Source organism: Hydractinia symbiolongicarpus, chromosome 11 (assembly GCF_029227915.1).
Source record: "Hydractinia symbiolongicarpus strain clone_291-10 chromosome 11, HSymV2.1, whole genome shotgun sequence".
Lineage (NCBI taxonomy): Eukaryota > Metazoa > Cnidaria > Hydrozoa > Anthoathecata > Hydractiniidae > Hydractinia > Hydractinia symbiolongicarpus.
In genome coordinates this window covers 13,701,871-13,726,645 of record NC_079885.1, presented here as the reverse complement: position 1 = coordinate 13,726,645, position 24,775 = coordinate 13,701,871, and the positions used below count along the sequence as shown (strand labels likewise).

Below are 24,775 nucleotides of genomic sequence, written 5' to 3'. Positions count from 1 at the left end.
GAATGCGATAACTACCGCTAGGGTACTTCGTTGGGAGTATGAATCAAGGAATCTACCAGTTATTGATCTGTTTAGGTTCGATGGTTCACCTAATAAATGGCCAGAGTTTGTGGAAAACTTTAAATCTAGAGTACACCTGAAGGTTTTCTTTGACGATAACACAAGGATGGAGAGGTTGATTAGTGTATTGGACGGTGAGGCTAAGAAGACGGTGTAATCGATTGGTGCAAGTGGCATATTTTACGCATCTGCATTAAAACCATTATAACGTGACTTCGGTAATCCTTGTGTTGTATCATACTTTAAATTAAAAAACGTTCTTGATCTTCCTCAAATACCACCTCGCGACAGAACATCTCTTCGTCGATATCAGCAGCTTCTTAATTCTAATAATACTTGGCTAATCTCCATGGGCTACAAATCTGCTATTAATTCAACTGAGAATTTAGCAAAGGCTGTAGCTAGATTACCTCATCACTTTCGCAATCAGTTTTACAAATTTTCGAAAGGCAAAATTACGAGTGAGAATAGCATTAATTTGATTGACTTTGAGAAATGATTGAGTTGGAAGTTATTAGAGCAATTCAATCCAATAGCAAATTTAATCGCAGATCAGGAACAGAATAAGATTAAAAAAGGAAAGGAGTCGAAGAGAGATGAGAAAAGAGTGAGAACATTTGCAACAGGTGCAGGTAGTGAACGCAGTACGAAGTGTTGGATTTGTTCAGAAAATCATTTTGTTTTTAAGTGCAGAGAATTCGAATCAAAACCGATGGCAGATCGTAGGAAGTTTGTTTTAGAAAAGGGACTTTGCTTCAATTGTCTTTCACCTTCTCACAAAATAAAATGTAAATCTAGGAAGAGGTGTCGAGAAGATAAATGTGGAAAACGTCACCACACCCTGCTGAATTTAGGAACGCCACAACAAAATGAAAATGAAGATACAAAGAATGAACCTGAGGCAAGAATCACCCGATCTCGTACCACAACTGACACCTATCTTCAAGTTATCCCGTTACCGTAACTCATAACAACAAAACAGTAACAACCAACGCTATTCTAGATAGTCGATCAGATAGCACCTTAATTTGCGAAGAAACAGCACGGAAACTTGGATAAGGTGGGAAGGAGCAACCGTTAAGAGTATCAACGATCCTATCGAATTTACAGAAGTTTAAATCAAAAATCGTATCATTTAATGTTCACCCTACCAATCTAAAAGAAGAAATCAGAATCGAAAAAGCATGGGTTGTACCAGATCTTAACACTCCTACTAAAAAACGAAACATCGCAGATTTAAAAGAAAAATATGTTCATTTAAAAGACATCGATATACCAACCTTACACGACGACAGAGTAACAGTACTTATTGGAATTGATACACCATCACTTCATATTCAACACGATTATCGAGTAGGAAAACACAACGAACCAGTAGCTGTTAAAACGCAACTTGGTTGGATCCTATTTGGTGGGAAAAATAAAAACATATTTACCAATATTAATCGATTAGAAACTGATACGTATGATCTCACTAAAGCAGTAGAAAGATTTTGGGAAATCGAGTCATATGGAACAAAGCCTCCACTCCATCCAGACCTACTAACGAAAGACGAAAAACATGCGTCACACATACTTAAGTCGACCACGAAAATAAAAGACGGTCATTTTGAAGTAGGTTTATTGTGGAAAGATGAGAAACCAAAATTACCATACAACAGGGAATTAGCAGTCCAACGTCTGAAATCTAACGAAAGAAAACTGAGCAAGCAATCAATTTTAGCAGAAAATTACAGATTACAAGTCAAGGAATATATCGCTCTTGGACATGCGAGAAAGCTTTCAGACTTTGAGAAAAACCAAACATCCAATATCACCAACTACATACCACATCATGGTGTTGTCCATCCTAACAAGCCTGCAAAAGTTCGTGTAGTCTTTGACGCAGCTGCAAAGTACAAAGGTATTTCATTAAAGATAATTAACTCCTATATATACGGAGGTGTGGCACTCAAGGGCTAAAATATGCTGATATCAGCAGCAAAAATCTGAAAATCATAAGGCAGAACCACATTTTTTCAAAGTTACCCAGGGTTCCTCGACGTTGTCCATCGCATTGGCTAGCGCTGAAACTTGTGAACGAGACGCAGTTGAAGCTAAGGAATCGTGGCTTCGAACTGAAGACATGCTGAGAAATGCCATGAGTCGTGCAAGGGAAAGGAGAGAAAGTCTTAGTAATTTTTTTTCATTGGATTTACAAGAATTTGAGGTACCCCAGAATGAGAAGTAAAGAACAGAAACGCCTTTCTGATGTCTGATGATGAGGGATGGTGACATCTGGATAATATTTATTTTGTGATTTTAAGCTACCTAGCTAATACCATGCCAGCACTTCAGGGGCACATTTGTTATTAAATAATTAAGTGATAAAGTACAAGAGCTAAATATATTAGTTTTATGAGGCTAGCTATACAAAAGATTTTTCAAGGCATTCTGTCATTTTAAATAAAGATAGCTACTTGCTAGCAATTTGGACCTCCCATAACAGTGAACAGTCAAGACTTGAGTATATAGCTAGTTAGGTGTGCAAGGCATTGCATGTTGGTTAAATATGTTGTCACGACAAACAGAAACCTATATTTCATAAATAAATTTCTGCAAATGTTCAGGTTTCTTTTATCGAACAGAAACCTGTTTTTCATAAATAAATATTTGTAGATTTTCAGGTTTCTTTTATGAAATAACAAAATTTTGGAAAGTATAGCCAGAAGTAATATTCGCTTGGAGCCGGAAGACGTAAAGTCTCTGTCCAGGTTAAGACTTAGTAAAGGGTAAACTGTGTCATACGGAGGACACTTAGTGTAATGTGTTACAAATCCAGTGGAGTGCTTATAGCATAAAGGTATAATACATTTTTCAACCAACATTCACAGGACTTATGATGAAGCCTATTGTTACTTCTGCAAAGCAAATACAGTTGTTTAGCATTTTTCATTTTGCATAATAAGTTCCTGTAGATATTCAAAAATTAATTGTGAGTGGCACCAGGCTGAGCGATTAGTGCAAGTAAACGTGTTGCAGATCCAGGTGGACAAAAAAATAACTTCTAACAACTTTGTATTTATAGAGCTGGATAAGGTATATGGTCCTAAACCTGGGACACATTTTATCTGTTTGAATTATTTTAAATCCTGAGAATCACTTTGAATGTTATCTGTACACATGGCTTGTCAAAATAATATGCTTTCAAAAAAGGTTTATCGGAGTCCCCAAAAATGGCTAAATTCAGGAACTCAAGAACTATAATAGTAGCAAAAAAATTTTTTGGGTTCATTTCATCAAACTGGTCTAAAAACATATAATACTAAGTTTCAAGTCATTATTTCAATTTTTACTGAAGTAATAGGACTTTTACTTATTATGGTTTTAGCATAGTTTTTCATACTGCTGACACCAAAATGGCTGCAGGGACTAATCGGTTTGAAATTAATTTATATTATTTTTATAACAACCTTTTTCTATTTATGTGTTTTTCTTTTCCTGCAAAAGTTGTTCCATAGCTTATGTATATCACATTATGATAAGGACGAAAAAGTTACTGTGCGACATGGGTTTTAAACCTTATAAATTTCCAGCGAGAAATTTAAAAACTTATAAATGACAAAATCGCAAAAGTTCATCTTAAAAATTTTCAATTTTTGTTAATGTGAAAGTAATCCACTTGAAAAGGTTTCTGAGGTTTTTTATGAAGAAATCTTCCATATTACCCATATGGGGTAACTTGATGAACAATGAGATTTCCCGCAGGTGTTCTGTAGTATGTGTAATATAATTTTAAAAACTGCGATGTAATTTTCCTCTTAAGTTTTGATTTTAAACCCAGCTAAAAAGCTCAGCCTTGTCCTTTCATACTTAGTCTAGCTAGCTATAGCGAAAAAAATTAATATTTAAACTTGACCTATTTTACTGAGTATTAAGTAATAAATGCTAGTTTAATCCTTAATGTAGCTGGGTAGCTAAGCTACCTGTAAGAACAACATAAAACAACGTCGAGACTGTTCTCTTTTGTAAACAAACCCAGTGGTATTTTTGTAATAAGTACCAAAATTTGTGTGCATTTCTTGCGCTTATGAGTGTAATCAAAGTGCCCTGTACGTAAATCCTAAAAATTTATGTCATTGGCTCACTCTTTACGAATGACACCACATAACAAAAAAAACCATGCTTTGCTATTTCCCTTAACCTCTACCGAGATTTGGTTGTGATATATATCAGAATTAATTGTCTTTAAACGACAACTTGTTGCCCGGCCCAGACTTGCTGCCTAATATCTGTATTACTCACATTCCGTACTTATCGTTACGCAATTATGGCTGACATTGAAAAAATGTTTCATCAGGTCAAAGTATCAAGGATAGAACAAGATTCTCTTCGTTTCGTTTGGGGAGAAGACACTAGCGACAACATTGATGACTGCCATGCAAGTACATTTATTTGGTGAAGTAGACTCACCTTGTTGCGCGAATTACGCTCTTTGACAAACTAGTATCGACCACGATCGCGAAATCGTAGACGCTATCACGAAAAAGTTTTACATGGATGATTATCTGGACTCCATGAAAACAGTAGACGAAGCCGTATCGATTGCAAAAACCGTGACAGAAGCCTTGAAAAGTTGTGGCTTTCGTTTAACAAAATGGCTTTCAAATTCTTGTGAAATTCTTAAGTGTTTTCCAAATACCGAAACCGTAATCAACGTCAATCTAGACCTAAACAAATTACCGACTGAAAGAGTACTTGGTATGTTATGGAATCCGAATACTGACTATTTCACATTCAAAGCTGTCAACAAGCCATCACCTGAAACTAAAAGAGGTATATTAAGTTTAACAAGTTCAATATTTGACCCACTTGGCATCTTAACACCATTCATTTTAGAAGGAAAACTTATCATCCAATCATTGTGGAAATCCAAAATAGACTGGGATGAAGAAATACCAACCGAATTAAAAACAAGGTGGTTGAGCTGGAGAAGTGAACTGGAGAAACTAACATCAATCAGCATTCCTCGATGGCTCAAACTACAATCCAATAATCAGTTGATTCAATATCAATCATATGGTGCTGTCGCATATCTACGTATTCAAGATACGCATACCGTCAATGTAACATTCGTGATGGGAAAATCCAGAGTCGCCCCGTTGAATCCGAAATCTCTCACAATACCAAAATTAGAATTACAAGCTGCTGTCTTGGCTACAAGAATGAGAGAATCAATAGTGAGTAGTCTTTCCATGGACCTCGGTACCAAATTTTGGACAGATTCACAAATAGTTTTGAAATATATCTCGAATGAAAACCGAAAATCTCCAGTATTCGTTATGAATCGCATCAATGAAATTCGTACTACGACTGACGTCAATTCGTGGCGTTTTGTGCCAGGAACTCTAAACCCAGCAGACAATGCTACAAGATATGTACCACTATCATCGACCGAGAATTCCAGATGGTTAACCGGTCCATCGTTTTTAATCGAAGAAGAATGCAATTGGCCAGACCAAAACCAAAATGTCATTCAAAGTGAAGAAGACGCAGATATTACCAACTTTCAGTCAACTAGTAATGCAATACCAGAGAAAACATCCTTTATCAAATGGGAAAATTATTCCGATTGGCAAAAACTCTGTCGCCACATTGCGTGGATTATCAAATTAAAACGAAATTGGTTGTTATTAAAAAGGGGAAGATCTGAACCTGAAAAATTTGATTACCTGACCGTTGATGAAATTGAAGCAACAAAGTTACAGTTGTATAGCATCTCACAACAAGAATCCTACCCATCAGAATTCGAAAACCTACAATCACACAAGGAACTACCAAAAAGATCACCACTTGTAGCTTTGAGACCAATGATGCAGAACAATTTGATTCGTGTTGGAGGAAGAATTGGTTTAATCGATATACCATTTGAGTCGAAGCACCAAGTGATAATCTCGCCGAAACACCACATTGCACGACTCATAATTCAACACATTCATCATACAAACTTCCATGTTGGACAAAACGCCACACTAGCACTATCAAGACAAAATATTTGGATTCCGACTGGAAAATCCTATGTGAAGAATTTGATAAATGCATGTACATACTGTAAATCAAAGAAAGTCAAGCCAATATCACCACTTATGGGAGATCTACCAATCGATCGTCTTGCTGTAGGTGAACCACCATTTAATCGATCTGGAGTAGATTACTTTGGTCCAATGATTGTCAAGAGAAGTAAGAGGACAACAGCTTCATCTGGAACCGTGAAAAGCTATGGAGCATTGTCACGTGCCGTTCACATTGAGCTAGCTGGAGATTTATCGACAGATAGTTTCATTCTTGCACTTCGACGTTTTATCTCAAGAAGAGGAAACCCCAAAACAATCACCAGCGACAACGAAACCAACTTCGTCGGCGCAGATCGTGAACTAAGAGAGCTGGTAACGAATCTGAATGAGACAAAACTTCGAAAAGAGTTAACAAAGAATAGTATCGAATGGAAGTTCAACCCACCATTTTCACCATGGATGAATGGAGCGATGGAATCTATGGTGAAAATCACTAAACGAGCGTTGAAAGTGATAGTTCGTGATAGCGTTTTCACCGAAGAAGAGTTACGTACATTCTTGACTGAAGTAGAAGCAACCATCAATAGCCGACCGTTGACTTCTATCAGCAGTGACGCAGATGACTACCAAGCACTAACGCCAAATCATTTTCTCATTGGAAGAGCGTCGCAAAATATACCTGTAGATTCTGTATTTACAGACCTCGACGATCGTAAAAGATGGAGAGCCGTACAGGCTGCTTCAAATATGTTTTGGAATAGATGGAGAAAGGAATACCTGCCTTCTTTGACAACACGTGCTAAATGGAATACAAACGACGACCAAATTAAGGAAGGAGATCTCGTGATAGTTAGAGACCAGAACGTCTTGAAAAATCATTGGCCGCTGGGACGCATTGCGAAAATCTTTTCTGGCAGCGATGGCATCAACAGGGTTGCAGAAGTGAAAACTGCTGATGAAAATTACATTCGTCCCATCCGATCACTTGCGTTACTGGAACGCAGTGCTAAATGAAAATGTCACCTGAACTATGCTTCGCATACAACGGTGAATTGTGTTCTTTATAGGTGTACATAATTCGTGAAGAAACAACAACGACGTTGTAAAATTCGATGATAAATCTTGGGCAAACGATATTGCAAAGCGATGATGAAGAAATCGGAATGACGTACATAAACGACGTACATAAACGACATCTTTAACGAGTCCGACGTAAGCAAGATAATCAATTATATCAAATAAGGCGTTACTAGATGGACAGTCGTTCGTAGACGAGTACTCACTGGTGGGGAGTGTTTTGAACACAAACGATGAAGATCCGTCTCGGAGATGGAGACCCGTCACGTCACATTAATTTTAATTGGGTTCTTATAGTTTTTTCGCGCACTTTTCACATTGTTTTTCGTCCACGACCGTTATTAGGCCATAAAAGTCTGTTACAGCCTTTGGAAGCCTGTGCACGCAGTTGGGGGCTTTCTAAATTCCTTGTCCCAAGGAAAACGAATTGTGCCGTCGTAGTTCATTGAAACAGAAAAGAGTAGACCTATGGCTACCTGTCCCAGCGCCTGAAACGACGTGATTTACGTGTAGAGCTCTTATTATTGGGACTTGGGAGAATAGGCCGATAGCTACCTATCTGCGCGTTTGGAACGAGGTGATTTACGTCCGCGGCCGTTATTGGACTGTAAGAAGTTATCTCTTCAAGGCCTGAGTACGCAATTGGCCGGCGTTTAAAGGCGCCAGGGAAAAAGACTGGAGGCGTCGTAGTCCATTGACACTGGGAGGAATAACACGATAGCCACCTATCTGGGCGCTTGGAAGCACGTTATCACGTGTAGAGGCCGAATAAGGCGATATTACAGCGTTTGGAGGCCTGAGCACGGAAAGGCTTCGTGACCAACTGTTAATCCTTGTAAGTGAGCTTGTTCAAATTCTTTTACGCTTTCAGACTAGCATAAAGGCGGAAGTCCACCTTGTTCGCAAAGCACGACGTACTTACGCTGTGCGGTCGTGCGTCCAAGCAACGCTATATGTCCACTGAAAACAGAAATGCGCGCATAAATTCAAATTGGCGGCGATTCAAGCAAACTCGATGTTCAAAATCATGAACTTACTTTAATATACTCACAGCGCTCTGAAAAAAGTCAATGGTTTTGACTTTCAAAACGATGAGCGCGTGCAAAAACGCTCCTAAATATGGCGCAATATTTGATGCGTACGCCGTGAACTGACGTGCTAAAAGATTGAAGTGGACTTTCGGCTTAACCTTGGTAATAAGCAAGAGGCATGTCTTTTTTCACTATGACAACTACAACCGTGACGAAAATATAAACGTCATATGAACTTTACATCATTAATAAGTATTGTCGTTTGAATATTATAATAATGCATAAATTATATAAATGTTAAGATAAATGTTTAGCGAACCGTCATTGGGGTAACAAACCTTGGGTTATCGCTATAAAGATATAGTCGAGCGATATTAACGCAGTGAAGGTGAAAAGAGTACCACGGGAACGAGATCAATTTTTTTTATCACAAAATTTAATCAAGCGAAACTTCGAATAACGAAAAAGTTTTGGTAGAGCATATATATGAATAATGCACTACGACAAAGTGGTTGCGATTTGTCACTGGAAAAAACCTTCACCAATAGCAACCATATCATTAAACTCTAAATGAAATTCCCCGACTTTTACCAAAACACTGTGGGAATGCTGGGTGTATAATGAAAATGTTTTATACCATAAATTAATGTTAAGTCTAGTACTAATTTAGAAACAAGAGATCACAATAACAATTATTCCCGACTTCCACTAAAAATGTAGCAAATACCACGACTTGACCAAGGTGGCTACCACCCTGAAAATGAACCTGTAACAAAAAACCTCAGATTAAAAAAGTTAATAGACGGACAAGTCGTTTTTAATTTTTTGTTGCACGTTTGATAAAGTGAACACACGTAATTGATACGCCTTGTAATGCGTTTTACTATGGTTGTTGCAGCGCCTCGGGAACGGTTGGTATAATTGAGGTTACGAAAGATACAAAAAAAGTGCATAAAATACGGAATGCCGATGGGCGTGGTGGATCCGCATTTTGATTATTATTTGAAGTATTCTCTTGGTAAAAATCGACATTTTCATTATCTTGCTGATTTGGCTGTTCTGGAACAGGATCTATAATACGAAAAAAACAATAATAAAAATTCAATACTGATCTTAAATTGGGAGGCTAAATAATTTTAAAAATATTGCAAGAACATAAAGAGTCTTGTTGTAATCATTGTAAGTTTGCTGCCGTAACGAAAAAGTGGCATCACACTTTTTGTACCAACAAAATTTAAAGACAGTCATACGTTTTAAAAAAAAGAAAAACAAATTAGTTATAATTCGAACAATAAATCTACTTGTCGTTCTGTCCACATGAAAGAGACGTAATCTGGCCCTTTAATACACATTCATTAAAAATTTTACCTGGCTGTCCTTCCACTCTCCTCCTCGGTGTAAACCAACCACCCTGATACAGGTACACAATAAATCCGAGTATAGTAACCATCAAAAATCTACTTGTAGAAGAATAAAAATATATAATGCTGAGGAACATTAACAGTCTTAAAGACATGTACAGCCAGTCCAGCCAATCCCGATTTCGAGGGTTATCATTTTCCTCTTCATCCTCTTGAACCATAGGACCGCCTACACCAGCGTTCATACGAATGTTTTCATTTTGTGGGTTGCCCGGCTGCGCTTGTTGTTGTTCTTGTGGTGCAAGTTCTTGAGGTGGTTCTTGTGGTGCAGCAACTCCTGGTGAAAGTGGAACGTTCGGAGTCGTTGCAGCACGTGATGGGGGCATGGAGAATCCTTGCGATCTATCAAAAACAAAACAAACCAGATTATAAACAAGTATATATAGCTGAAGACATCACTGTATAAAAAAAGCAAATAAGGAAATGGGATTTGCATGATTACTGCTTTCGCAAAGTACATTTACTTTGAAAAAGTTAGGACAACACTATTTCAACGATTTCGGACAATTGAATACTTTAACAAAATTGATTTTATGATGGAAACGAAACAAAGCACAAAGAAGAATCTACCTGTATCACACTCTAAAACAAGATAGCTGCACAGCTATGAAGCTGTGGAACCAATGTTATAACGGAGGTGGGTTGTTTTTGTTACTGAGAATACACAAAGCCTATTTCTAATTATCAACGTATTGCAAACCAATAAAAAGCCTCGCTTGCCTAGCATTTGCAACAGCTGATGCTAGACTGATTACTAAAAATCGTTTTTATTACTTTTCACAAACGCAAGACTGAAACATAATGAAATAGAAAAGTTACATCATTTTTTTAAGTAAATAAGGTTTCTAATAAAAGTTAAAAGTTGTACCAGTAAAAGCATGTTTTAATAAAACAAAATCCCTGAATAAGAGCTGGTTTATGTCAATAAAATATATACAGCATCGAGAAAACACTTTAAAGCATGGAAGATAAAAAATACATTAAGGCAGCAAAAGGTTGACATTGCAATTTAGGTAGCATAACTAATGCTTGGTGCTTGTTTTACAGAGAAAAAATTAAACAGGGTGGTTAAATTGTAGAACCCTCCTGTTTAGTCACTGAGCAGCGAGCTCAATAATAATATGCATATTTTATTTAAACTGGTAACCGAATTGTTATTTTGTGCCAAGGACGCCTGAAAAAGGATGACAAGATATATCATGGGCGAAAATCTAAAGATATCTGCGATAGTCAACCGTTGTTTTATGGGTTGAAGGCTAGTCCAATAGAACACCCTTTGAGACATGGTCTGCAGAAAATTTCTACAAATCTGAGCAATTTAAGACTAGTTACATTGTGATGTGGTGTTGTATATATTCCCAAGATCTTTTGCGCAAATCGACAGGCAAAATAAGCATGCAATAAGTCGTAGACCTACCAGCCTATTACAAACTTTAATTTTCAGTGAAGGCATCTTAATTTGATCTTGAAATTAAAACCTAGTTTTTGCATGCAGATTATAATTTACATTATACATAAGTGAAAAAATGCTACTAGATACTTCTTAACCATAACTTGACCTGTCAGGGTGAACTGATAATTAGCCTTTAAATTTAGTTAGCCATTACAGGATAATTGACGTGGTTAATAATGTTGAAAATCTTACGAAGGGTAAAATTGATTCGTTATTGTTGGAGAAGGAAAAGTTTTGGATAGGAACGTTGGTGACGCAGCATTGCGGTCTAAACGGAACCCACGATTGGAACCGGAAAAACGTACGGACAGAGAGAAACCATCCTCTTAATAAGTGAACGCTGTAGAAACCATCTAGTTGGTGATAATATATTTTATTGTTTTTAATTGCTTGCCTTTTTATGTTACCAAGGCAACGTTTTTAATAGTATATATTCTAGATTTTACCAAATTGTAAAGTATTCGTTTGAAAAAGTTGGTTGATATACTAACGAAATATTAATAACTTTTGTCATTCTTATTGATTTGTTGGTTATTCCCTTATTAAATTGTGTTTATATCTTCTTTTTTAAACCTGAGCTATGCAGCTTTTAAAATGGCAGATTAAACGTCAATTTTACGAACCGCGTCCGAGATACGCATATCTTCACTTAAATCCTAGAAGATCAGGATTTTGTTCGAGCTTTCAGCCGAAACTAGAAGCTGTGTGTTCCACAGCTACTAAAATACAAGGTGCTTAGTCTGAATCTGAAAATGGGTTCTCTGTTTCGAGCTCGTGATCAATTACTTCTGATTCGCCGAATGTTATTGAATCTCTTGATTACGAGCTGTTGGGAATTCTCAAATTATCATAAAGCCAATAATTCATTGAGCATTAACTGGTTTCATCACATAAAGGTTGGTAACCAAATTATTTAATAGAAATAAAAACTAAAAACACACTATATTAAAAAGTTCGGATATTAAAAAAATCGGACATATAAAAATTCGGACAATTAAAGTTTCGCACGCACAGTTGTCTGAAAATAAAAACGTCTGAAGTTTTTCAAAGTTGATGTAACTTATTTAACTTACAACTCTTTTCGCCACGTAAAGTATTGAAAAAAGCTACTTACATTTGATTGTATGGATTTTGTCCGCTGTGCATAGCATTATGCCATTGTTGCCAGTGTTGGTAATATTGTTGCATATGCATGTGATAACGTGACCATGGGTTATGCATGCTGTGTTGATACCACTCAGCTAAATCTGGCATAGATGTTGCTGATGACAACGGCGAGTTCATTTCAGAAAGAGATCTGAAAATAACGGCAATAGTTATAAGGAAATTGAATCTGTAGGGCCTGAAATAAAAAAAAAACCCAAACATAACAACCTAAGCATGCAGGGCCGTAGGAATGCAAATACATTAACGGAACTGAGTCTTAATAATGACAATCTGGATATGTCTTGTCCAAAACTTTTTTTCAATGCTGCATGCCTACCCCTAAAAATCTCTATCAAATCCTTATAATTTCGATCTATAATTTAATAATTTTCAGGTCTAAGGTCTAAAATCTCTTATTATAATAGGAAGAGTGTCACCGTGTGTCTGTGACAGGCAAATTGGATGTGTTCATTTTCCTTTGAACTAGCCGAAATTTTCTTTTCATTTCGGCAAAAATAAGACCGCGGGTTTACTTTGTTTACGTCACGTGATTAAAACGATTCAATTTGATTTGCTTAAACTATTTTAACGGCTGACTTTCGAACGTTAAATAAATGTAACGATCCCTTCGTCATGAAAGTAGTGCGGACAGTGAAAGCAAGCAAAGTCAAAGCGGAGAAGTGGAGTGGAGTTAAGTAGAATATTAAAAGGGTAAAAGTAGAAGTAGAAAAGTGAAGTTAGAAGCTATTGGCAGTAGAAGTGAAAGCAAGAGTTTGAAGTGGTTTAGAATTCAGTAAGAGTAAAATTTTTTTTTAAGCTAGAGCTACGTAGTACATTTTTATGTAGCACAATTCAAATTGTCAAGTAAACTCGCATTTTTCAGAAAAAAGCCATTTGAAAGTTTTGTATCTTTCCGCGTTTGTTTGTTTACATAAAAGGGCTTTTGCATAATTAATGTTCCCCTGCTGCGTACCTAATATAAAATTCAAAATGCTACACTAAGCTGTTTGGCTACCAACCAATTTTGCTGGACGAAAAACTCTGGTTTGTTAACTCATCTCGTAATTTTTACATGACTATTCTGTTGTATTAAATAACTTAGAAAGTAAATATGGCTATGATCATAATTTATGTAGCCATATCTACTTTTTCTTTAAATTGTGTTTTACTAAGTATAAATAGCTAGCTATATACCTAGCTAAGTATTCCCAGTTTAACTATATTTAACTGGTTGTCTTAACCTAAGAGTTATGTTGGTATTCCTCTTATTTAGCTATTTACAGCCACCTTAGTCCTCTTACTTAGGGATCTGATTTGAGCATGAATCATAGAATACTAGTCGGTAGACCATGGAAAAATCCACGGGTTCGCCCGTTCTCTTTATATCACATTGCGTGCGTCTTGCTACTTGCGGTACCATTTTGCGTGAAAGACAGACGCATACAGGTATTATAATATAGACTAGTCGTTAGCCCGTGGAAAAATCCACGGGTTCGCCCGTCCTTTAAATTCACCTGTCGCAACAAAGTGGACAAAAATATATCGCATTTGGTATTGGTGCTCATTATAAAAATTTCGTGATTCCGTTACGGGACGCGCCTCTCGCGGACACACAGACAAAATAAGGCTATTATTAAAGAGACTAGTCGTTTACCCGTGAAAAGATTCACGGGGTCCCCTGTCCTTTATATATCTCATTTCGTGTTTCCGTAACAGGACGCGTCTTTCGCGGACAGACAGACAGACAGACGGAATTCGGCTATTATTAAAGAGACTAGTCGTTGCCCGTGGAAAAATCCACGGGTTCGCCCGTCGTTTATATTTACCTGCCGCAACAAAGTGGATAAAAATATATCGCATTTGATATTCGTGTTTCCGTAACATAATTTTCTAACTCAGCGGGGGGTCCGCGCAGAGGCAGACAGACGACGGCTATTATTATAGAGATGTAACAAACCACAAAATCTTCCAAGACTCACTAAACTTTTTAGGATAGTGCGAGGACATTTTTACGCTCATAGAGAGTATATTTTTCTCACATTTCGTGTACACATTCATGGAAGGAGGCTACATGCAATACCACGTGTGTGCGTGTGCTTATTTTTATTGCTCTGTTTTGACTGGTTTTTTGTAAATCCTTATTTTACATACAAGGATTGTTGACATTTTGGGGGAAAATTTAGGTTTTTTACGTTTTTGGGTTAAAGTTTTGCAGCAGAGGGTGGTATGGCTCCATTCATATTGTTCGTGTTGCAAGCTGCTGTCTTTTTTAATTTTGTGTAAACTGTTGTGGAAATGGACCACATGCAATATACTGAAAAAACGTGTTTTGGCAGAAATATACTTCATTGTAAGCTTTTGTGTAAGCTAATGTTTTTTTATATTTTTTCTATATAACGTTTTGTTGCAGAGAACTCTACGTGGTGTCAGTTTCGTTGGAAGATAATTCCACGGTTACACGTTTCAAATTTCACAATATTTTAATCTGAAATGTCAAAGGAGAACAATTTGGAAGGAGTAAATTAATAAATCCGTTTTTCCCACATTATTTTCGACATCAATGTTAAAAAAAAAAGATTTCTGTACTTTATTGTCACAATAGTGAAAGAAAATAATATGGTTGACAAAGTTTAATGGATTCTGCAGGAATTAATATTTGGTGATGATCAAAAATTACTAAATATTATGACTGAAACTGTTTTTTACATGTTATTTTCACTTGAAGAAATTCAGAACTGCTTTACCGTCGCTAAAATCATCCGTAGATAAATCTCTAAAAAGTGTTGTTGTTTGAAAAATTACATGGCCGCGATGCAATTCGTTCTTTGTCGGCAAGATTTTTTAAATTGGTCTGAAATTTTCCGTCTGTATTCAATCAATAACATTTTTTTATCTTCTTCTTCCTTTTTTCCTTAGACTCAACACGTTCCTTTTCAAATAATTTGTTTAAACTATCTCTTATAATAGAATCAACAAAAGATTTCGGACGCTGATTTCTCTTAAGAGTCGTTTTTGCTCGCTGTATACATACATTGATCATACAAATAACAAATGATTTCTTATATTTCAAAGGTGCGAGGGAATGAAAGTTAATTACCAATCAATGGACTTTGTATACTTAGTCGAAACTAACCATCCATGTCCAGTGTGAATTATTTGCATATCAAAAAATGCGGTCGAATTATTTTTTTTTGTACAGTAAATTTTAATGTGGGGTATAAGGAATTAATTTTAGGCAGTGTTTTTTCAATCAGATTCCTTTTGATTTCTCGTAAGATATTATCGTTGTATCGACTGTATTTAGCTGTCAAAAACTGTAAACAGAATGTGAAACTTCGCTCTAAAACCGATGACGTCACAGAAAAGTGTAACATAAGCAAAGATTTATTGCTGGCATTTTGTTTCTTTCATGGCGTACTACAAGTGTGCCAAGTTGATTCCATTTGGAGAATATATGAACTAGTTGGAGATATCTACTTAGGGGGTAGAACAATGGAAAAATATAGGCTGTTTTAGGACGTCAGTACTGCATATGCACAAATTTTGTTGAGAATATTCTTTGCCCTTTGCCCCGTTGCCTCTAATGTGTAGGGCTTAAAACGCTGATGGAGAAAATGTATAATCATGTACCAGGGTTCATACAGCTCTTAAAACATAATTTTCCCTGACTTTTCATTGAATTCCATATTCTTTTCCCTGACTCACTGAGTGAAAAGGCCATGATTTTCCCTGACTCACTGCAGAAAACTTTTATATTTTCCCTGACCACAAAACCGAGCTACTGGATGACTGTGTCCAACGAAGTAGCATACATTCAGTAAAAAAAAACATTTAGACAAAAAAAGACATTTAGTAGTTTGCATACGAACACAACTTTTCATAGACATAATAATGATAATGCTACCAAAAAATAGAAATTAGTTTAATTTAAACCACATCACATCAACTTCTGCTTTTTTTCTTGAATTATACGAAGCGCAATTGCCAGGGCCTGTAATTATTTTTTTTTCCTCAGATTTTCGTTTGAGTCAATTACCTTTAATAAGCAATTTCATGTTTTTCTTTTCTTTAGCTACCTTCACAAGACTAACAAATTCACTGTTTAACATTTCACAAGTCTTTATTAACTCCTCTGATTCGTTTTTGCATCTCGTATTTCTCCATTCAAAATTTCTAACTGCGCAGTGCTTTCTTTATCGTTTTCTTTTTCCTTCTGCTGCCTTAGAAACTCAGAGTACCGTTGGCAGGATAATTTTACTGAACGAAGAAGCTGATTTGATAAAGTGATGGAATGTGAATGCACACTTTCCTTTTGTATGTGATCAATTATCATTTTACGCGCAACAATAGAGTCACTTTTCATATTAGTTTCTAACACAGTCTTGTTGATGCTAAAGCCACGTTCAACACATATTTGACCATGACTCGGTGTGAATACAAGCTGAAGTAGAGCGGACAACTCAGAAGAACTAACCACATGATTCATTGAAAAGAAAAAATCATCAAGGCGGTCAACAGAACGATCGAATTTCACAAACTTCTCTCTATTGACTTTCATTTCATCTCGAATCAATTCCGTGTACAGTACGGTAACAAAGATAAAATGAAAAAAGAAAATTGTTGTTTACCAACTGATGAGAATACCTAAACCAAGGTATGGCCAACTATTACGAGGAGTTATTGATTAGTCCGTTCTAGGACGGGGCGAAAACTCCGATGACGGTAGAAATCAACTGACGATTTCATTATTCGGTTAGTTTTAAATAATCAATGAACCAAAGAACCTACTGTAACACTATGTTTGCTCGTAACAGAACAATTAGTTTAAAAATATGCCAGAGAACTAGAAATTGTGTTGCAACCGAATTACAATTCAACAACTAAATGGATTGTTCAACACACGATATGTAAAACGAGAGGGAATAACACACTGACTTGTATAAAAAGATGACAACCTTTCTGGCAACAAAATAATACATAATATAGCAAAACAAATCTTAACCCTTATAAGCTATTTATTATAACTAAGTTAGAAGAAGGATGCAGTCAAAATCTAATCTGAATATAAATAAAATTTTCCTATGTTTGGCAAAAATCTTTTCCTAACCAAATTCTCAAAATTTTCCGAATTTTTAACATTTTTCCGACTTTTAAAAATCTTCCCTGACTTTCCCTGACCTAGCTGAAAATGATATTTTCTACCCTGACTTTCCCTGACCGTATGAACCCTGTGTACTTTTAACGAACGGTTACGGAGATATTGGGGTTCAAAGTTTTTTGTCGTAATCAACCCGTCTGTTCTGTAACGGGTGAGTTGACCCAGCATGAGAACTTGGTCCCATATAGTCCCTAGTTAGCCACACAGGAGATGATATCAGTTATTTCCATCCGTTTCCGAGATTTGGTCCTAAACTTAATGGCTTTGCTAATTTCAAAATTGCTTTTGACGACAGTTTAAATGCATTACCGTCGTGCGGTGACGTAAAAAAATAATAAATTTTGGAACTATAATGAAAATCATGTTCATATTTTTTAAAGGCCGGTTTCCACTCAAACGAATGTGGTCTAATCGATCGACGTCGATCACATCGTTGTTACTAAAAATAGAACATTGCATATTCTTTTCGATTGAATTCAAAAGTAGGATTGCTTTCTACTTTTTTGTCGTTCGATTGAAATTTATCCAATGAGATTGATTTATACCCACGTGATGTAAACAAATCGACGAAGAAATGAACATTCACTGAGAAGCGGGAAAAAGAAAAAGAGAAAAATGACGGAAAACATTTTACACAAACGAAAATTTAATTGCATATTTTATGCAGCAACAGCTAACACTATTTAACACGAGAAAATTATCACTGATAAAGGATTATTCGCAGATGAATGTTGAGGAATTTAGATAACAATTGTAGAATAAATTCGCGTATTTCAGTGTCTTGGGAAAATTCCTCGAAAAGTTTGGCTAAGAAATTTTAGAAGAATATTTAAAAATATTTTTGTTTATAGTATTTATACGTCATGAAATTCTAAGTACATGCTTAATATCATTATTTCATATAAAATTTGTGTTGTTTTTAAAAAAAAATTGAATAAGTCGCCATCGATCGAGATATGGTCGAATGTAAGTGGAAACCAATTTTTATAAAACGCCATCAATCGATTCGATCGACGTCGATCGATTCGGCGTGGAAACCCGCCTTAACATTTCAAAAATACACTTTTCACGAGATTAATTTCTGACAAACCGATACCAAGTGGATTTTGCAGCAGAATATACAGAGCTTCTTTTATTACTGCAGGTTGTAGTGTATTTCAAAGGAAATGCATGGACATCAATACTTTCGTATGATGTACAAAATAAATTTTTTCACACCATTTTGGTTTGTTATTTCCTTAACGGGAAGTTTTAACGTCCTTGGGGGTTCCATCCTAACGGTTGGCCCTTCTTTTCCTCTGACTGTAACATGTTAAATTACCGCCAAAGATACGTATAGCATTGCTCTAACTTGCTTGCCCGGTTAGTGGTCAGTAGATGGCACCAAATGGGCTGACAACACTGCATTTAAAGTGATAAAAGACTGGTTGAGCGTCTCATCCCATTTCATATCAAAAATATAAGAACTTAAGTACAAAGAGGGTTATTGGTTTAAAAGTTGTAAGTGTGTGTTAAATTTACCGCCTGTTATCAAAATTTGATCGCCTGAAATCGAATGTCTTGACCTGTTGCGTAATGTCATGGTTATTGTATGGTTCATTTATTGTTATCAAATGCTCGTTACATATATTTGTGCTATTAGGGATAAAATCTTTCCCTATGTATCTGTTTTATGCTCGAAATAGGATAATTTTCAAGATTTTGGTCACTGTTTCACGCGAATGCGTCCGTAGAAAAAGTTTGCGAAAAAGTTAACAAATTCAAATGCAAGTGCAATTTATTTATTAAAATTAATACTTATATTTATCATGCAAACTGAGGCGACTGGTGAGTTTTTTTCTGTTAGCTTTCGGCAATATTTCAGAATTAAGTATTTTAAAACTTGTATCAACATCATTTAGTTTGAACATTACATTACATTCACAATTACTTCGTCACGAACAAGTCTTTTGATTTGTTTTATCAACCCAGCTGTGTAGCTGATACATTCAAACAGACCGATCTACGCGACAACATTCACAAGTTTTAATTTCATCAAGTGACAACGGCTTATGAAGAAGTCAAAAATCGACTACAAAAGATTCAATTCCACTGGCGAAAAGGTGCCGAAATCAAGTCCGCCTTCCAATAAAACGGCTGAACAACCTGCCTTGTCAAATCTATTAAACAACATCACACTTATGGAAACGGAAGACATGTCTGAATCTAAAGATGTTGCGCATCAGCTATCAATCAAGTTGTTAGTTTTTCAAAGGAGATAGATGACTTTATAGATGAAAACCCGCTACAGGATGGTCAATCGATCGTTGATTTGGACGCTACAATAAATAAAATCGATGAAATGAGATAATCTTTCAGATTGAAAAGCATGGAGCTCAAAAGCATCGACAGTGATCAAAAGGCCGTCGTTAATAAGGACGCAATGCTGATCAGTGTCAAAGATTATATAAAGAAGGCGAAGTTTATTAAAAATAAAACGTGCCAAAGCCAGAAAATAAAGGTCATGAAAAAAAAGAAGCCATCAACAGGACCTAGAAATTCGTGATTAGAGACGTCACCGATACGATAGATCGATTGGAAATTGAATTTCAGAAGACTTTCCTCTGCAAAAGATGATCCATATAATAATACGCTAAGTGTGTCCGTCTGTCTGTGACAGGCAAAGTGCATGTGTTCATTTTCCTTTGATGTAGGAGAAATTTCCTTTGAAGTCTCCGAAAAAGTTATATCCATTTTGCTAGAGGGTTTACTTTGTTTACATCACGTGATCAAGATGGAGCAACTTGATTTGCTGTAATAAATTTAACGGCTTTTTTTACAAAAATGGTGTCCATCGACTCCGAAAAAAAACAACAACAAAAGAACGGTCCCTTCGTCTTGAAAAAAGTGCAAAAAGTAATTCAGAGAAAGAAAAGTCCAAGAAGTGAAGAAGTGGATGGTAGCCAGAGCTAGAAGTAAAGTAGTAAAGTTAGAAGTAGAAAATAAAGGCTAGAGTTTGAAGTGGATTTAAAATCAATATTAGTAAGAACTTTGATGTTTTCAGACTTTTAGTTTTTATGTCACTGGAAGCAGACTCGCATTTTCTAAGAAAAGTCTCAAATTTTTGAAGTTTTATTTTACCGCTTTTTTAAAAAAAACCTAGCCACCATATTTGTTTATGTTTTTGTTGCATAATTAATGTGTCCCCTGGCGCGTAACTAATGTGTTTGTCCTAAAATTCAAAATGCTGCAAAAAGCTGTTAGCTGACTAACAAACGGAAAACTTTGGTTTGTTGAACTTACTGCTCACTGTAATGCTATTATTTTTACATTACTATCGTTTCTCTTTGTATGTGTTTTACTAAGCATAAATAGCTAGCTTTAGTTTTAAGTGCTCCCAGTTTAAGTATATTTAACTGGGGGTCTTGCCTACTGTTAGCTAGCTAACTAAGCCTCTCCAAGTCCTGCTCCCATCCCATGGCTAGCTCTAACCTATGAATTATGTTGTTGTTCCTCTTTTTTAATTATCTATAGCTAGCTACCTTACCTTAACCTTCTTTTCTTTTATGAGCACGAATTATGATGTAACAAGCTAGCTAGCTATCTACAAAATCTTTCAAAGACTTGAACTTTGGCAGGATAGTAGGATGTATTTTTTAAGAGTATAATTATTTTCAAACTTTACAAGGGGACCCAAGCAATATGACAAGTGGAATAATTTTTTTCAGAATTTAAGTGTGTGTCCTAAGTTATTTTTTATTGTTTTGTTTCTGACATCCTGTTAAACTTTTGTCAGTCTACATGTAAAATGCCAGGTTATTTTTACAGGGGGGTTGTAGACATTTGATTGGCAATTTACGTGGGTTTATGACTTTATTTTAATTTACGAGAGGATGGTATGGTTGTTTTTGTTTATGTTGCGAACTGCTGTTTTTTAAAATTTTGTGTAAACTTTTGTGGGAAAAAGACCACATGCAATATACTGAAAGAACAAATTCACGTTTTTGTTAACGTTTTTTGTTAAGAATTTTAAAATTGTAGTAATTGCTTGGTAATAATAAAAACTTTTTTGTATATAATATTGTATGAAATGACTGATTTTACTATAATTGGATGTGTAACCTTTTTGTGGAAGATTTATGGGCAATGGCAATATAGGACATGCTAAAAATGAACTGATTTTTGTTGACTTGGATGTGCTCCTTAAAAACCAAGCTGTTTTACATTTTGTCTAAACTTTTGTGAGGACGGACCGTATATATTCCAAATATCTTTGTTCATTCAAAATTTACTCCTTATTCTTTTTTGACATTTACGTTTAAAATGGTTGGTAAAGGTCACTACAGATAATCATACTAAGAAAAACTTTTGTGTTCTTAACCTGTTATATAATTTTTACATTTGTGATAGTATGTTACCAAATGAATGATTTTCCAGATATAAATTTGATGCTTTTTGACACTTTTAATTAAATATTAAAGGTTTTCAACGTAATCACCTTATAAGATGCAAATATTTGAGATGTGTCATTTCTTACTTTATTATTATTGTTGGTGTTGTACATGATTCTATACATTATTTTGATCAGCGTTTCAAGCTCTCCACATTGGAAGCAACGTGTAAACAAATTCCAGGAAAAAATATTGTTTATTGACGGGTCCTGGCAAAATCTGCAAAACAACCTAATCTTTTACCTGAGTGGATTCTTCCACGGGCCTTATCGACTAGTCTATATAATAATACGCCAGTTCCGTGTGTCTGTACAGGCAAAGTGGATATGTTCATTTTCCTTTGATCTTACCGAAATTTTCTTTGAAGTAACCGAAAAATGCATGTCTAATATGTTAAATTTTCTGACGTTACGGCGCGACGTCAATAACACTACTTTTTGTTTGGTCATTTTTACATATATTTGCCACAAATAAATAAATAAACTTACAACAACACCAAAATAAAATAAAAAGTTATTAACAATTTACAGGTCAACATGGTTTCACTTAATAATTAACAACGCTTGATTATTCAGGATCGAATGAGTGATACAACATTTCCGAGTTCAATATCTGTCAGCTGGTGGTCCCGAGCGAAGGATCTGCAACCTCTCAGGCAAAGTAGTGTTGATCGCAGCAGACTAAAGGAAATTTTAGTTCTAATAAACTTTGTGGCTTCTGCGAATCTGATGTTTCTTTTTTCTGAAATCATTTCAGACAGTCTCTGATAAAATCGTTTACACTCTCTTCCCATACCACCATTTGTTGCAAAAACAAGGGGAGTTAATGTTCCATTTTCTACTTGCATAACTCTTTCGTTGTATCCTCTCTTCCTCTCTTCTTCGTTTTTCTTGAAGCAATTGTCAAGAGAAAGACCCTTGTATCTCAGAGCGTTGAGGTCAAAGACCCGTACATCTAAATATACTCGTTGACCAGGGGTCCAAAAACCGACTGCGCTGACGTCTAATCGTGCTTCCTGTGATAAAATACCGTTTTGATGGATTCTTTCACCGCTTAAAAGTAACAGCAATGGTTCCTTTCTCACATCTTTACATACTTCCTTCAGTAATTTCCCTGTAATATCTCGTATCTTATTGTGTCGTAAAGAGACGTAGCCACCTTTCTTGCATGATAACGCATAGGTAACATTAAATTTGCTTCCACACACGCATTCTGATGGAAGTTTCGGGATTGTCCAATCGTATCGCAAACGTTGAGCGTCAAAAAACTGTTCCTTGTTCAGATCATAGTTCAGCTCTTTAATTGGTAAAGTTGTAAGCCAATTTGATACACCACTCTCCATATTTGACTCGTTCAATCGTGCAGCTTCAGGTGTCATACGTAATTGTAGATTGCTCTGTGGGCGCTTGTTCAATGGGATTGATAATTCCCAAACCACCAAGTCGAGGAGGCAAAGACAGTAGTGTGCGTTCATCATCGTTCACAATGTGTCCGCCAGTAATAGCAGGTAGCAATCGATGTCGTAAGATTTCTTCAAGTGGATTCAGATACTCCTCAATCCCAGGTATTGTTCTGAGGAAGAATGAAAATTTGTGTTGATAACCACTTGTATAACAGGCATAAGCAGCTTGTGGCTGTGATAGCGCAATATCTGGAAGTAAAGATATCTCCTTCACCCAGTTCGTTACCATTTTTTCACAGTACTCCTTCCTGAAGCTTTCACTTCCGATCGAGGCGCCAAGATGTCTTTCACCATCAGTACATATCTGGATATTCGTGCCCTCAAAAGTCGCTTTCGCCAGTTTTTCGTGTCCTGGTTTTACTATTAGGCAAGATTTGTGAGGTTATGGATTGTAACCAAACAATGGTCCAATTTACATCAATCTATCCCACCAAACTTTCAAGTTTCTACATTTTCCACCTGCACTAACGTCATCAGCGAAAGCAGCAACAGTAGTCTCAAATATTCCTTCAACCATCAGATTAAGTAGGGGTGTTAGACCAATTGCGTATATTGCCATCCCTAGCGGATCACCCTGCGTAATACCCTCCTCGGATCTTATTTCTTTACCTCCAATGATGAAAAAAGCCTCGCATGAAATCTATAACAATTGATGACATAACATGCAATAGTCGGGCAAACAATCTTGACGTTGTGCAGGAGTGCTTCTCTGTTGATACTATTGAAGGCTTTTGCTGCAATAACAAGTAAAACAGCCTCTGTTTCTTCACTGTCAAATACCTCCCTCATCGCGTGGATTGCCGCTTCACTGCCAGACTTCTGACCCGAGCACATCTGAATTTCCGCACTTGATTTAAGGACGTCTTTCTGAAGAACTGCCATCACTACCTTGCCGCATATTCTTCGCAAGACTTCTCCAACACCAATTGGTCTTACTCCAGGTTTTTTGTCTAGAGGTACGAGTATGCAAGCAGTAAATGCTTCAAGCGATTGATCTTCAACATTTTCTATACATAACTTCTTTATAACGTTGGCTATAGCTCTTCTTAAATCCAAACCGCATTCACCGAAAAGGCTTTCTTTCAATTGGATGTGACATTGACTTCATGGTTGGTATAAAGTACTTAATATTACCCAGAAAAGGTTTTCCAACTTCCTTCAGGACTTTGCGAAAAAGCGTTGTGGCAGAAAACCAGTAACTCTAAACGCTGTTCATTTAATTTTTACTAGACGTCATTGCGTTTCTAAAGTCTCTGAGATTTTTGACTTCAGGAAAAATAACACCTATAACTGCAGCTCTAAAGCTTGATTTACATCAACTCGTCATCCATAGCCTGGACTGGGATGAATCAATACCCAACAGTCTCGGTCCCTATTTGGAAAACCAACTTTGAAATGATTCAAGAAATTAACAACATCAGATTTCAGCGGGCAGTTGTTCCTGATGATGCAATCAACCTTGATATTGCAATGTAATGTAATCC

At 36.2% G+C, this 24,775-nt stretch overlaps 3 protein-coding genes across 4 annotated transcripts in view; 2 read left to right on the top strand and 1 right to left on the bottom strand.

The window, feature by feature from the left end:
* The first annotated feature begins 409 nt into the window (after positions 1–409).
* On the top strand, positions 410–2,704 carry LOC130613459 (uncharacterized). Its single transcript, XM_057434800.1, has 4 exons — positions 410–521; positions 612–961; positions 1,171–1,963; positions 2,670–2,704. Exons 1-4 carry the CDS (start codon positions 410–412, stop codon positions 2,702–2,704), a joined length of 1,290 nt encoding a protein of 429 aa, XP_057290783.1.
* Positions 2,705–4,369: 1,665 nt separating this feature from the next.
* Positions 4,370–7,127, top strand: LOC130613458 (uncharacterized). Its single transcript, XM_057434799.1, has 2 exons — positions 4,370–4,497; positions 4,547–7,127. Exons 1-2 carry the CDS (start codon positions 4,370–4,372, stop codon positions 7,125–7,127), a joined length of 2,709 nt encoding a protein of 902 aa, XP_057290782.1.
* A 1,240-nt stretch (positions 7,128–8,367) lies between these two features.
* The window catches only part of LOC130613997 (homocysteine-responsive endoplasmic reticulum-resident ubiquitin-like domain member 2 protein), a 46,834-nt gene continuing 30,426 nt past the window's right edge, over positions 8,368–24,775 (bottom strand). Inside the window, exons 5-7 of one of the 2 annotated variants that reach the window (XM_057435376.1) lie at positions 12,210–12,437; positions 9,590–9,984; positions 8,368–9,292 (exon numbers count right to left, since the gene is read on the bottom strand). In XM_057435376.1, coding sequence (XP_057291359.1) covers positions 9,105–9,292; positions 9,590–9,984; positions 12,210–12,437 — 811 coding nt within the window. In that variant the 3' untranslated portion in view covers positions 8,368–9,104. The remainder of the gene's footprint in view (positions 9,293–9,589; positions 9,985–12,209; positions 12,438–24,775) is intronic. The other variant, XM_057435377.1, reaches the window with a different exon arrangement.

Excerpts from the sequence above, each read along its gene's own strand:
- LOC130613458 (XM_057434799.1), top strand. The coding sequence starts at position 4,370 with ATGGCTGACATTGAAAAAATGTTTCATCAGGTCAAAGTATCAAGGATA. Across the intron at positions 4,498-4,546 it reads CATGCAAGTACATTTATTTG|TATCGACCACGATCGCGAAA; the intron begins GTGAAGTAGACT and ends TTGACAAACTAG.
- LOC130613459 (XM_057434800.1), top strand. The coding sequence starts at position 410 with ATGGGCTACAAATCTGCTATTAATTCAACTGAGAATTTAGCAAAGGCT. Across the intron at positions 522-611 it reads TTCGAAAGGCAAAATTACGA|ATCAGGAACAGAATAAGATT; the intron begins GTGAGAATAGCA and ends ATTTAATCGCAG. Across the intron at positions 1,964-2,669 it reads CGCAGCTGCAAAGTACAAAG|GTTTCTTTTATCGAACAGAA; the intron begins GTATTTCATTAA and ends GCAAATGTTCAG.